Genomic DNA, 14,067 nt, shown 5'->3' on the forward strand with positions numbered 1-14,067 from the left:
GTCATTGATGAAGTTGAATTCTTGAAGAAACTCTTTCCACTAGTTGTGGCGAAATTGAATGAACTTACTGACAACTTCTATTAGATTGTACCTATTTTGTAGCCATATGAGGTCAAAAGTCAAAGAATGCGCAATCAATGAAATTGAATGAACTGTTTTATGAATTGTATGATTATATTGTTACAAATTTGGAAGCCTTGTGCACACAGACATTCAGGTCCCCATAGCTCAGTTATTTCGATAAATAAATGTGGATAGATAGCTCCCTTTCCCTTGTTTAATGGGTAATTAAATGTACATGCGCTGAGTTATTTTTATAGATAGGATTTTTACACGTATAACAACGACAACAACGCCATCTTCACATTCACACGACAACGCCCTACTCGCGGCATCCTTCGCACGCTCGCCAGCAAGCGAGCGCGTGGGTGGAGCCTAACATAAGCATGGCTTCCCTCCTTAGCCAATCGGCAAGGAGCGGGCGTCTCACCCACCCCGTTTCCGACTCAGCATGATCGCCATTAGGCAAGTGGCCAGAGGTGAGGACGTCGGCGGAGCCTCCATCGCTTCGGCTCGAAGCTCCAGCCAATGAGCGGAATGCGAGCACCACACGCGCACCCTTGTCCAATTGGGAGGCCACCACGAGTTGTGTGAGGACCCCTCGTCCAATCGGGAGGCAAGTCGTTGGGAAGAGAAGCCCCTCGCTGAACGACGAAGGAAAGAGAGAGAAAATAATTGCGGCAGATCTGTTCGAGCATGGGGAGGAAGAATTCGCGCCCTGTCTGCTCGCATCTCGCCGGCGCCTGGTTCGTCTGCTCACATCTCTCTGGCACCTGGGTCGTCTGGTCGCATCTCGACGCTGGTCTGGTTCGCTTGCCTCGGCCAAACTGCACGAGGTGGGGCAGGTACCCCGGCCGGTTCTACCGACTGAAGACCCATCGGGTCTATTTTCTTTTTGTGTATGTCTGTCTGTGGGCGCGTCTATAAGTAGGAATTGTTTAAGTGCTCTTTGCTGTACATACTTGCATTCTTTATAGTCAGTTTAACTCTGCTCTTTGTGTGTTCCCTCCCCCCCCCCCATTATAAATAAATCCCCTGTTAAATGTATCAGCTCGTTTTTGTTTTTCTTTTATTGGTTTAACGCAGTGCATGTTGGGAAATTTTGGAAGCGGCAAAGTGTGAATTTGGACTGACGGGACCTCGGTAACCACCCGCTCGGGTCGAACACGGAAACGACTCGTCCCGTCGAGGGTATGAATACTCAGTAGCTCACCACGTGGTATTTTGAAGGTTTGGCAAATTACCCTGTCCGACGTGGTTGATTTATTGACGATTCACGGTCCTGTAACGGACCCGTACCTGTCAGAGTTTTCCGAAAGGTACGATCTAGATTCCGGGTGTTCGGTAGAGTCGACCCTACTGCTCCACCAAGCGGTCGTGCTCGCAGCCGATACCTGGCCCGCAACAATATAAAGGTGCATTCATTTTCACTTTTAAATGAATGAGCCAGGTATTAATTTGAATGAAATTGGCTGGTAAAGCCTGGGGTGTGTTCAATTACCAGTTAGCTTGCGCTTGCAAAGCCAGCCGTTCTTTATCAACGGTTTTGAATGAAGTGCTTAAGCAACTTGGTGAGTGTTCTACAAGCTTAGTAACTGAACACACCCTATGGGTATGAGTATACATAACAGGAGTATTCTGAACCTTTCATTGGTTGGCGTATAGTTTTTGCTTGCTCAATTTGTCGAGCGGCAAGGCGAGAGACTTGCAAAGCGGTTGATACGGAACAAGAACAAAATAGCAGATACCTTGTTTACATACTTTTTGCATACCATCCTTACAACCTTTTACGGTTTTTAAAATGTCTTTTTTTATGACTTGTATAAAATAGACTCATGCAGAAAGTTTCTGACAAGGTGATAAGTTTGCAGAGTTTAATACGTCGTTTGTAAAATCTCATTGAGAATGAAAGCTTTGCAGCAGGTATTGTTACATGATGCAAATGTTGTATTTTCTTTTCTTTCCTGTAGGTGGGGAGGAAAGCAAGTGATTTTAAATCTTCTTCTTGCTATTTGTTTTTGCTATGGCAAATTCTATCGATTCATGATATATTCACGGCAAATATGGCTCCTAATACTATGCATATTCATAAATTCACTCAGTGTTATATTGCTACAAATCTAATATTTAATGTTGCATTTCATGACCGTTTATAAAATAGTACTTTTATACTGCAAAAGTCAATCGATTTTGTCAGAAAATTCAAACGTGGATTCTTGGATTGATAAAAACAAACTGTTGCTTTGATTGACCGCCTCTCCGACTTGAACCCCCAATTTTACAATTGGCAGAAATTCTTCTCAAGAGAGTGGTGCATAATCATGTAACAATGTTGTCAGGCAATAATGTTTATGGGTAAAGGAGTGACCTGAAGTCGAATATAAAAATGGATCAAACAGCTTGTTTATACGAGATAACCATGCGTAGCAAGGACAATTCTACATCCGGTTTTGCCCGAGGATCGGTCAAGTCTAAAGTGTTTTGTTCAAACAACTGATTCAGACTTCGTTAATAACATCTTTACACAACAGCACCATTTGTGATGCAATAATAATAATAATAATAATAATAATAATAATAATAAATTTAATAAAAGAAGTTCCCACATCTTCAACTGACCACCTGTCCTGCAAGGCAGCAATTACCTTAGTGAAGTGTTTAGGCTCATACAGGCAAACGTTAAAAAGGTTCGATATTCAGACACAAAAAGGTGGTGGTCGATCATTTTTTAGGCTGTCGTCTGCCTTACTACTCTCAATGCAACTCTGAATGCTCACACATGTAATACCTATGTTCTTATTACCCGTTTGATATTGTCTGCATAAATATTCCATCAATGCTTTGATGAAAGTGACAAAAATGCCCCTTGATTGTGCCATATGCCAAATCCAGTTTCAATGTGACAAACATGATGTGTGGTATGACTGGTGTAAAATAAAACTATACAGTACATTTTTATTATGTAGCGCAGTAGTACACAATGGTAATAAGTTAGTCTTGGTAAGACTGAGTAACGAGCTGGGTCGTTGGAGAAGAGGGGAAGTTCAATGCCATGAGAAACAAGATGAAGCTGAAGTTTCAGGCATTACCCTTTATCGGAGCATCATGGTGATGCTCGAAGCATCGCCTTTGACCCAGTTTCGCATGGCCATAAACTTGCGCATTCTCAAACTCCTGTTTGGGAAACTGCATAGTAAACAATGCTACACCTATAAATCGATAGAGATTGTTATTATTCATCCAGTCAAATTAAAACAGTAAAGGTCTATAATTTTAAAAGCTGGACTTACTAGTTGGTAACGCTGATGTTTCGGCAAGAACCACACACCATCACGGCAGATGTTAAAGTTGACAGAGCAGAACATCTCAAAAAGCCACTCCGTCACGTATGTGGGACAAAGCCGTTACATCTCATCCATGCCATCTGCAATCATCACATGATTCCCGGATTGGTCGACAGACCAACTCACTTTACCAACGGCCGAGGTCATGTGGCGATGCTCAAGCTCCTTCTTCACTTTAACATCTGCTGTGATTAAGGTGAGTGGTTTCTCCCCGAAACGTCAGCTTTACCGACTAGAAAGCCCAGCCTTTAAAATTATACACTTTTAATGCTCCACTGATGATAATGTGGCTTGAGAATAATATTGCTGAGTGAAAAGTAATGTGTAGATTTCAGATAAATCATAAATGATTTGTATAAGTTTGTGTAAGGTTAATGCATGGTAAATTCTTAATGTTCCACCATTTCATAGGGCAGGGAAATAAATAGGTAAATGCATAAAACTTCCAAGTCATAAATGGTGGCAAAATGCTGAGAATGACACAAAATTCACAAAATGTGAGATGGTCTTGGTATATATCCAGTAAAAAGTCAAAGTTCAAGTGTAGATTCACAGGCCCGGGATGACCCGGAAATGAAAAGTTTCTTCTTCAAATATCTTATTTTCGTCCACTGGTGTTTTTCATGAAAAGTTCCACATATCCATTTTACATTGCTTTGAACAGATGCTGTTGAAAGCCCCCCAATGTTAAATTTACCTCCTCGCCATCACTTCCTAAACCATACATCACTTCCTTGTACAAGGAAGCATTAGGAACAATGTCTGTGCTCTGGTCCATCAAGCTCTTTGCTCGAGGTAGAGATAGGGAATAAAAAGCAAACTGTCAAACAATGGCAAAAAGGAAGGATGGCATTTGAGGTCAGCAATGGATGGGGGAGAAGAAATATGGGTTGAAGGAGGAAATAAGAACAGAAGAGACACGATGAACGTAAAAAACAGATATACAAACCGAGCGTAATTAAAAAAATTATGTACCAACACACATGTAAACCAGAACGTCACTCGGTTCAGTGCATACCTCCGTCATGCTGAACAGTTTCCTTTCTGTATCCCACTGAGAGGCCGGATCTGGATCCGGACCTTAATTAAAATCGAATCGGCTTGTTCTTGTCACTTAACCAACTCATCCACCAAGTTTGTCATAATCTGTCCACAATATTTTCAGACATCGTGCAATATATCGTTTTTGGCCCTATCACTCAATGGTGAAGAGTCATTTGAAAAATTTGAGGATCTGGATCCGGATCTGCATCAAAATCTAAACAATTTGTCCTTGTCACACAACTAAGCTGTCCATCAAATTTCTTCCAAATCTGTCCATAACGTTTTGAGATATCCTGCTCACAGTCAGACAAACAGACAGACAGACAGACGTAAACAGACAGGTGAAAATATAACATCTTCGGTGGCGGAGGTAATAAGTGTAATGAAAATTTTAAAAGCACAGGAAAAATGTTTTTATATACACATTTGGAAAAACTACTTTAAGGGATTAAAAAACAATGAGTAAAAAGAGAGAGAGATAACAATGAGGTCGAGAGGGTTTATGATAGATGGTGCCGGTTGCGATGCCGGTGGATCAGGTGAAGGGGGCGTGGTGGCAGACTGCACGATGCACAGCAAGCCGAGCGGTAGTATGGGTAAAGGCAGAGCTGTGCCCGTGCCACCGTAGGACAGTTGGGGAATTTGTCCACACAATCAGGACCTGTGCACTCACAGGGGACAAAAATTTCGGTGAGAACGTTGACTAACATGATTTAAAAAAATTTTAAGAAAAAATGCAAAACAAAAACAAATATTGGGTCTAGAAAAAGATATAATTAACAACATCTAATTGGACATTGCCTTGATGAATGGCCGAGCAGGGTCTTCACTTGGTGATCATGTCAGTGAAATGTAACAAAAATTGCAGGCACTATTATCCTCAACTTCTCTAAATTTGTTTTTGCCTGCAAACTTTAGCGAGAACGTTATCTCTGTGCTCTGTCCTTTTCTATACAGTACAAGTGCCGACCCATCGCTTAGCTGACAGATTTAAGAGACAGCATGTTGCGCTTCATAAACAAATTCTATGTCTATTTGTAAGTCTGAATGAGGATGTAAAATGAAGTGAAATGTGAAAAAAGGATATTTTTGAACACGTAGTTGTTGTTGTTGTTGTTGCTGCTGCTGCTGACATTATGGCTGTGTTGTTATTTGTGTGCTCCTTCCATGCACGGCCATATATTTTGATATTGCTTTGAGAATTATACATACGTACAGTGCCTGTAGAAAGTCTAAACCCCCTTTCAAAATTTTTCACCTTTTGTTGTCTTATAACCTGGAATTAAATTGCATTAAATCAAACTTCTTCCACCTTTATTTATAGATCGTAACATACAAGTTCCAAGTGAAAAACAAATTCTACGAATTCCAGAAAATTAATTAAAAATAAAAAAATAGAATATCTTGGTTTCTACAGGCACTGTATATACATACATATATATATATATATATATATATATATATATATATATATATATATATATATATATATATATATATATATGCAAATACAACCCGTTGCTTTGCTGACGGTGGTGTGAATGGGAGGGGGGGGGGGGGGCCAGAGAGGACGGAGGAAAGGGAGGGGTGGGGAGAAGAGGGAGTGTGGGGAGAGGAGGGAGGGGAAGCGAGGAGTGGGTGAAGAAGGGGAAGCTCGGAAGGGAGAAGAGCAAGGAAGGGGGTGGAGATGGGGAGAGCAACGCCTCATGAAATGTTGCTATACACTGCGGGAGGGAGGGTGAGAGAGAGAGAGAGAGAGAGAGAGAGAGAAAGAGAGAGAGAGAGAGACAGAGAGAGAGAGAGAGAGAGAGAGAGAGAGAGAGAGACAGACAGACAGACAGACAGACAGAGACAGAGACAGAGGTGTGGGAGGAGAGTGCTGCATTTTATTCGAAGGGGGAGGGGGTGAGGAGGGGACAGACAGTGAGAGTGGGAGGGGGGGAGGGAGGAGGAAAAAAAAAGAGAGGTGAGAGGTGGAGGTGGCATTGGCAAAGAGAATGATATGTGATGCTTAATGACCGAACACAAATAAAAAAAACAAAATCTCATGTCAGAATAGCTGTACACACAACGACACAACAGAGTTTGTAATGTTAACCACAGGCAAATCTGCAAAAACTTTGCTATTCTAGTTCTAGAAAATTTGTGGGAACATTAACCAAAAGTATGGACTGAAAACATGGATTTACCGCTCACGTACGACTTAATGTTCCCATCGAGTGTGAACATCGAAAACAAAGCGTTGCCAGCAGATATCATACTGAGGTACAAAAAAGAGAGAAGAAGGCATTGCTAATTGAGGTGTTAATACCAGTGATTTTGGATTAAACGATGCAGAAATCAAGAAAATTCCCAAATACCAAGACCTCAAGAATGAAGTGAAAAGATTCTGGAAACTGAAGAATGCCAAAGATGTATCAGTGATAGTTTGAGCGATGTGAATGATGACAAAGAACCTCACAGAGATATAAAAACCATCCCTGGGAATATTATTACAAACAAACTACAGTTGGAAGCTGTCTGGGGTTCAGTAACGATCCTGAAGAAAGCCCTCGGCACACAACTTTGAGAACAGAAAACTTCACAGCTTGGTCCATGAATCGTGACCCCTTACCGAAATGAAGGTGGATACTTTGAGCCCACCATGGGAGAACTCCATTCCACATTCTGAAACTCGCATATGAAGATACCAATCAACGATACACACACACACACACACACACACACACACACACACACACACACACACACACACACACACACCTGGTAGGTCTTGATTTCAGCTCCTGAAACCCACCCACATGTGGAGATAGCAGGAACAGTTACTTGCACGTACACACGCATGTACGCACTCACGCACGCACACACACACAAACACACAAATACTTTGAGACCTGGGAGGGCTCCATTTCACTTTTTGAAACCCACATATGGAGATACCAATCAACGACACACACACACACACACACACACACACACACACACACCCACACACACACACACACACACACCTGGCAGGTCTTGATTTCAGCTCCTGAAACCCACCCACATGTGGAGATAGCAGGAACAGTTACTTGCACGTACACACGCATGCACGCGCTCACGCACACACACACACACACACACACACACACACACACACACACACACACACACACACAAATACTTTGAGACCTGGGAGGGCTCCATTTCACTTTTTGAAACCCACATATGGAGAGACCAATCAACGACACACACACACACACACACACACACACACACACACACACACACACACACACACACACACACACACACACTTCTCCTTTAAGTGGTAGATAGATCCCACTTTAAAATGATCTTCAGTCCAAACATTGAAATTTTTAGTTTCTGCCGCCGATCTCTTCAATCTTATTGTTATGATTGTTCCACTCCAATCATGTTTATGCACCTCTAATATGTCAATAGTCAGATGATTTCTTCTCAGTATAATTATAAATGCTCTTCCATAAGCAGCTTTCTCTACGAAACCTGTAAAATTTACATTAAACTCCGTCAATCCAAACACAGCCTTGCAATTTTACCTATACCCCACTATTGATTTTGCTTTCAGTTAATATCCTGCTTTACTTTTCATCTATCTTTTTGGTCACGAGACTCTTAATTAAACAAATAAATAAATGTATGACCAATTAAAATTCTTAGTCTTTCTAATCACATAGAGCAAGCCAACCAGATTAAAAGCAACATGCTTCTCCCATCATTGCAACTCAGTCGTTAGCAATTGCCCATAATTGTTTTTTTCCTTTGTACAAATTGTTGAAAAATCTACACATAAACACAATACTGCAGTCAAATAATTATACATGTATTTGACTACCTCCCGTGATCGAGGTTAAGGTACATAACAAAGAAAGAGAGGTCAGAAGTCAAATGGCAATTGTTCGATCCTTCGTGCAGGCTTTTGTAAAGACAATAATCATACCAATGCGCAAAGCACAGGCTTGTGTGTTGCATGGCTGTTGTTTTTCAGGTTGTCTTTGAACTGTACAACCATCACTGGGCTGTGCCGCATCATCGAGGCAGCGTACCTCACGCTCCTGGGTACCCCCGCCACATGTGCGTGAGCACTGAAAAGCAGGAAGAGGTGCAAGGGTAGGCCAGTGGATCTGTGATGAAACATACAAGTCATTGCAATAATATTAAACAGGATTGATCGAACAAATATTCCGAAAAGGAAAAATGAATTCCGGGTTTGGTTCCAATTTCTTCATTTGTAGGATGGATCGAGAGTGATAGGATGACTAGTATAGTGAATACCTGTTGCTTTAAAGGAAAAGAAAAATGAAATTTTTAAGACTGACAATTGCTATCTCTATTCTGGTTCATAAATACACCAAACAAATATCGGTTACAATAATCTTTCTTTTTAAAAAGAACCTGCTTATAAGGGATTAAAGGGATATCTTTTCATCAATTTTGGGGAGAAAATTAAAAACGAAAATAAATGTTGCATGAAAAGCAAGATATTTCATTGGGAATTGCGTAATTTTCAACAAAGCAATCCTCCAGGTTTCTGCAGGGCGTACATGGTGAAACCGTTTCTGATGAAACTACCAAATCCAGGATCACTGCTCACCTCCACTCATTGGCTCCTCTTTTCTCCCATCTGAGAAGACAACTTCCATATTCTCCTCAATCCCATTATTCTCCCCAGATATTCAAGACAGCTGTGTCATCACCATGTCAGATGGTCCCAAATCAAAAACCATGATCTTCTGTACCCTCTATAACACCCCTCTCCCACCATACAACACCCCCCCCCCGCCCTCCCATCATCCCAACCCCTCCTCCTTCCAAATCTCTATTTTGTCCCTTCTGTATCCATCTTGTCCACCTGCCACCATGTAATTTATTTATTTATTTACTTATTTATTTTCTCTCTCTCTCTCTCTCTCTCTCTCTCTCTCTCTCTCTCTCTCTCTCTCTCTCTCTCTCTCTCTCTCTCTCTCTCTCTCTCTCTCAACTTTTTTTTTTTGCGATTCAAGATCAATTATTCATATAGTTTGGAAGGTATAATCATGACACAAGCTTTTCTCTCACCTGGATGTTGCCTTGCTACCTTCGGAGGTGAACTCACGTGCATGCGGTGGAGAGTTCCTCTGGATTGCGATCATCCGTGACTTTGTAGTGGTTGCTGGCTGTTATTTCTGTTATTTTCATCTTACAAGCTATGGCACATCAGTGGCTCACACCAAATTTCAACTACCGGATCGAGCTTTTGGACTCAGTACTGATGTTAAATAGTTTCTATTTAACATTGCCACGAAGATAAAAACTGCTTCCTGTATTGGGCATGATCATCTCACAAAATCCTTTGGAGGTCATGCATAATCCCAAGGATTAATTCCACCAACTCCGGGTATGGAGAGAATAAGCCGCACGCGTGTAACTGACTCATGTCCATGTGTATAGCGGATTGGCCAAAGTACAGCAAACCCAACAATTTTAAACCTGGCCATGATTTTTAATATGCCATTAGAGAATAACAGCATACAGGATATGGTGGCTCCCATATGTAAACATCGATGCGGTGTTAATGATTTGTAAATGTGAAATCATGGTCGTGTTCAAATGACTGCTGTCTGTGTTCAACAGGTTGCCACTCAAGGTGGTTTCACATTGACAGTCATCCATGCACAAAAAAATACTGGTCATGTAAAGTGAGTGGTTGCAGGATTGAAGAACATTGAGCAGATTTTATTGTTTAATCTGAATGAAACAGATGAAAGATTTCATTCATCATCATTGTCGGTCAGGTAAATCAATATATACCACCAATATTGGTGTGGAGAACCAGATGAAAAGAGAAAGAATAAATGATGCAGAAACTCACCGAGCTCCAGGAAGTCATGTACCATGCAGCACCACAAGGTTTAAGGATGCAGGTTTGAGTCTGCGCAGGTGCTGGTTCTCCAGAACAATCCTCAGGTGACGTCACACTCATGGTTTTGCCATCCCGAAAGCTCCTCATTACGCAGATGACCTCTCGGGCCTGTACTCCCTCCCCGCAATCCCTTGAGCACTGTCAAAAAATGATTTTCACAGCATAGTTATTGTTGCTGCTGTCGGGAATATAGTTTACACCGATATTCCTCATGGTTGTCATTCAATGCAACGATGGAGTCTCAACATGTGAACTTGTGAAGAATGATCAGTATGAAAAAGAAATTCAATCTATGGCACAAGTATATATTTTACAGGGATTGGGTTACAATTTGGTCTTCTGGCTGCATCATATTGCTGAAGCATGGTTATGTGACTGATGTAATGCTACCAATGGTTAGAGCAGACAATTCAGATTTGCGCAGGGTAAGTGTGACGTTGAAAAAGTTATACTATCGAGATATTCACAATCGTCCAAAGACACGCGAAAAGGTAAAAAAAAAAACAAGAGCAGTTTGTTTGCTTATATCTTCTTCTTCTTCTTTCGGCTGCTCCCTTTTGGGGTCGCCACAGCGGATCATATCCGTATGATCCGCATAGTGATTTGGCACATGTTTTACGCCGGATGCCCTTCCTGATGCAACCCTGGTCGCCTCTTACGACACAGGGATATGGTACACCTATTTTAACCGGGGTATACACCGGCCCAGTACACTGGTACTCATTTAGCCGACCTTGGAAGGATGACAGGCTGAGTCAACCCCCTGGTGTATTAATTCAGTGGCCCAACGGGGCTTGAACTCAGGACCTTTTGGATCCCAAGCCGCTGCCCTAACCACTGCGCCAACACCAGGCATGTTTGTTTGCTTATAGATGCTTAAAAAATTAAAACACTACTCAATCAAATTCAACCAAATTTTGCATGTTACCTCAGGGTACCCCAAGGATGGTTTCTATTGGGATAGCATATCTGGGGGAGGGGGTTCAAGAGGGGAGAAGACCCCAATTCTCTCGATGTAAATGTGTATCGTATAGCACCACCGAGTGGTATCCAGTAATACAAATCATCTTCTTACATAAAAAAATGTTTGAACAACTTGAGAATATGCATTACAGTGATGGTGAAATCTGAGTGCGAATAATTCGAAATTTAAAAAATGTTTCATTTCACTCATTTTAAGCAGAGGTTCTAATCAAAGCATCCAACAACGAGCTTTGCAGTGAAGCGGAAGTGATTTTTGCTCGAGCCATATACAGTACATGTATATATATATATATATATATATATATATATATATATATATATATATATATATATATATATATATATATATATATATATATATATATATATGTATAAATAAACACATGCAGAGACATACAGTGGGGAGAACAAGTATTTGATACACTGCCGATTTTGCAGGTTTTCCCAATTAAAAAGCACGTAGAGGTCTGTAATTTTTATCATAGGTACACTTCAACTGTGAAAGACTGAATCTAAAACAAAAATACTGAAAATCACATTGTATGATTTTTCAATAATTAATTTGCATTTTATTGCATGAAATAAGTATTTGATACATCAGAAAAACAGAACTTAATATTTGGTACAGAAACCTTTGGTTGCAATTACAGAGATCAGACATTTCCTGTAGTTCTTAACCAGGTTTGCACAGACTGCAGCAGGGATTTTTGCCCACTCATCAATACAGATCTTCTCCAGATCCTTCAGGTTTCGGGGCTGTCGCTGGGCAACACAGACTTTTAGCTCCCTCCAAAGATTTTCTATTGGGTTCAGGTCTGGAGACTGGCTCGACCACTCCAGGACCTTGAGATGCTTCTTACGGAGCCATTCCTTAGTTGCCCTGGCTGTGTGTTTCGGTCGTTGTCATGCTGGAAGACCCAGCCACGACCCATCTTCAATGCTCTTGTTGAGGGAAGGAGGTTGTTGGCCAAGAACTCGTGATACATGGCCCCATCCATCCTCCCCTCAATACGGTGCAGTCGTCCTGTCCCCTTTGCAGAAAAGCATCCCCAAAGAATGATGTTTCCACCTCCGTGCTTCACGGTTGGGATGGTGTTCTTGGGGTTGTACTCATCCTTCTTCTTCCTCCAAACACGGCGAGTGGAGTTTAAACCAAAAAACTCTATTTTGGTCTCATCAGACCACATGACCTTCTCCCATTCCTCCTCTGGATCATTCAGATGGTCATTGGCAAACTTCAGATGGGCCTGGACATGCGCTGGCTTGAGCAGAGGGACCTTGCATGCACTGCAGGATTTTAATCCATGACAGCGTAGTGTGTTACTTATGGTTTTCTTTGATACTGTGGTCCCAGCTCTCTTCAGGTCATTGACCAGGTCCTGCCGTGTAGTTCTGGGCTGATCCCTCACCTTTCTCATGATCATTGAGGCTCCACGAGGTGAGATCTTGCATGGAGCCCCAGACCGAGGGAGATTGACTGTTATCTTGAACTTCTTCCATTTTCTAATAATTGCACCAACAGTTGTTGCCTTTTCACCAAGCTGCTTGCCTATTGTCCTGAAGCCCATCCCAGCCTTGTGCAAGTATACAATTTTGTCCCTGATGTCTTTAGACAGCTCTCTGGTCTTGCCCATTGTGGAGAGGTTGGAGTCTGATTGATTGAGTGTGGACAGATGTCTTTTATGCAGATAACGAGTTCAAACAGGTGCAGTTAATACAGGTAATGAGTGGAGAATGGGAGGGCTTCTTAAAGACAAAACGAACAGGTCTGTGAGAGCTGGAATTCTTACTGGTTGGTAGGTGATCGAATACTTATTTCATGCAATAAAATGCAAATTAATTATTTGAAAATCATACAATGTGATTTTCAGGGTTTTTGTTTTCGATTCTGTCTTTCACAGTTGAAGTGTACCTATGATATAAATTACAGACCTCTACGTTCTTTGTAAGTGGGAAAACCTGCAAAATCGGCAGTGTATCAAATACTTGTTCTCCCCACTGTATATCCATCCATCCATTGGGACCATACTCTGTGCAGAGCGTTGGTGCTGCCAAAGCAGTCTCCTTGGCTATTGGGCACAATCCTGGACGGGTCGCCACTTCGACACAGTATACCAGCATGCTGGTACTCATTTTGCCGACCTCGGAAGGATGACAGGTCGAGTTAACCCCACCTGGTATTAATTCAACAGTTGAGCGGGATTTGAACTCAGGACCCTCAGATCCCAAGCCTGACACCCCAACCATTAAGCCAACACCAGGCATACTTACATACATACATACATATATATATATATATATATATATATATATATATATATATATATATATATATATATATATATATATATATATATATATATATATATATATATATATATATATATATATATATACATATATACACACAGGGTGTCCCCAAAAAAATGTACTCACATTTTGGCTCCTCATAACTCATTGAATTTTTCATTTATTTTCAGATCAAATTGACCCTAATAATGTCAGAAGTACGACGAGGTGTTGAAGTAAGAAAATTTATCATAAAGTGCTACTGGAAGCATGAAAACATCATGGAAGTGCAAAGACAATTTAGAAGACATTTTCACAAAGATCCACCAACGCGACGCACCATTACTCGCATCCGAGATAAGTTTGAAACAGATGGAATTGTGCATGACGTCCATCAGGAGCATTCAGGAAGACCATGAT

At 41.3% G+C, this 14,067-nt stretch overlaps 1 protein-coding gene across 3 annotated transcripts in view; it reads right to left on the reverse strand.

Annotated features, from left to right (window-relative positions):
- Positions 1 to 1,920: 1,920 nt before the first annotated feature.
- Positions 1,921 to 14,067, reverse strand: part of LOC147016773 (thrombospondin type-1 domain-containing protein 4-like) — a 174,729-nt gene continuing 162,582 nt past the window's right edge. For all 3 annotated transcript variants that reach the window (XM_085845751.1, XM_085845752.1, XM_085845753.1), the window contains 3 exons: positions 10,324 to 10,512; positions 8,413 to 8,557; positions 1,921 to 5,109 (listed from right to left, as the gene is read on the reverse strand). In XM_085845751.1, coding sequence (XP_085701877.1) covers positions 4,949 to 5,109; positions 8,413 to 8,557; positions 10,324 to 10,512 — 495 coding nt within the window. In that variant the 3' untranslated portion in view covers positions 1,921 to 4,948. The remainder of the gene's footprint in view (positions 5,110 to 8,412; positions 8,558 to 10,323; positions 10,513 to 14,067) is intronic.

Source organism: Eptatretus burgeri, chromosome 11 (genome assembly GCF_056783735.1).
Source record: "Eptatretus burgeri isolate ZD-2024b chromosome 11, Ebu_testis_v1, whole genome shotgun sequence".
Taxonomy (NCBI): Eukaryota; Metazoa; Chordata; class Myxini; order Myxiniformes; family Myxinidae; genus Eptatretus; species Eptatretus burgeri.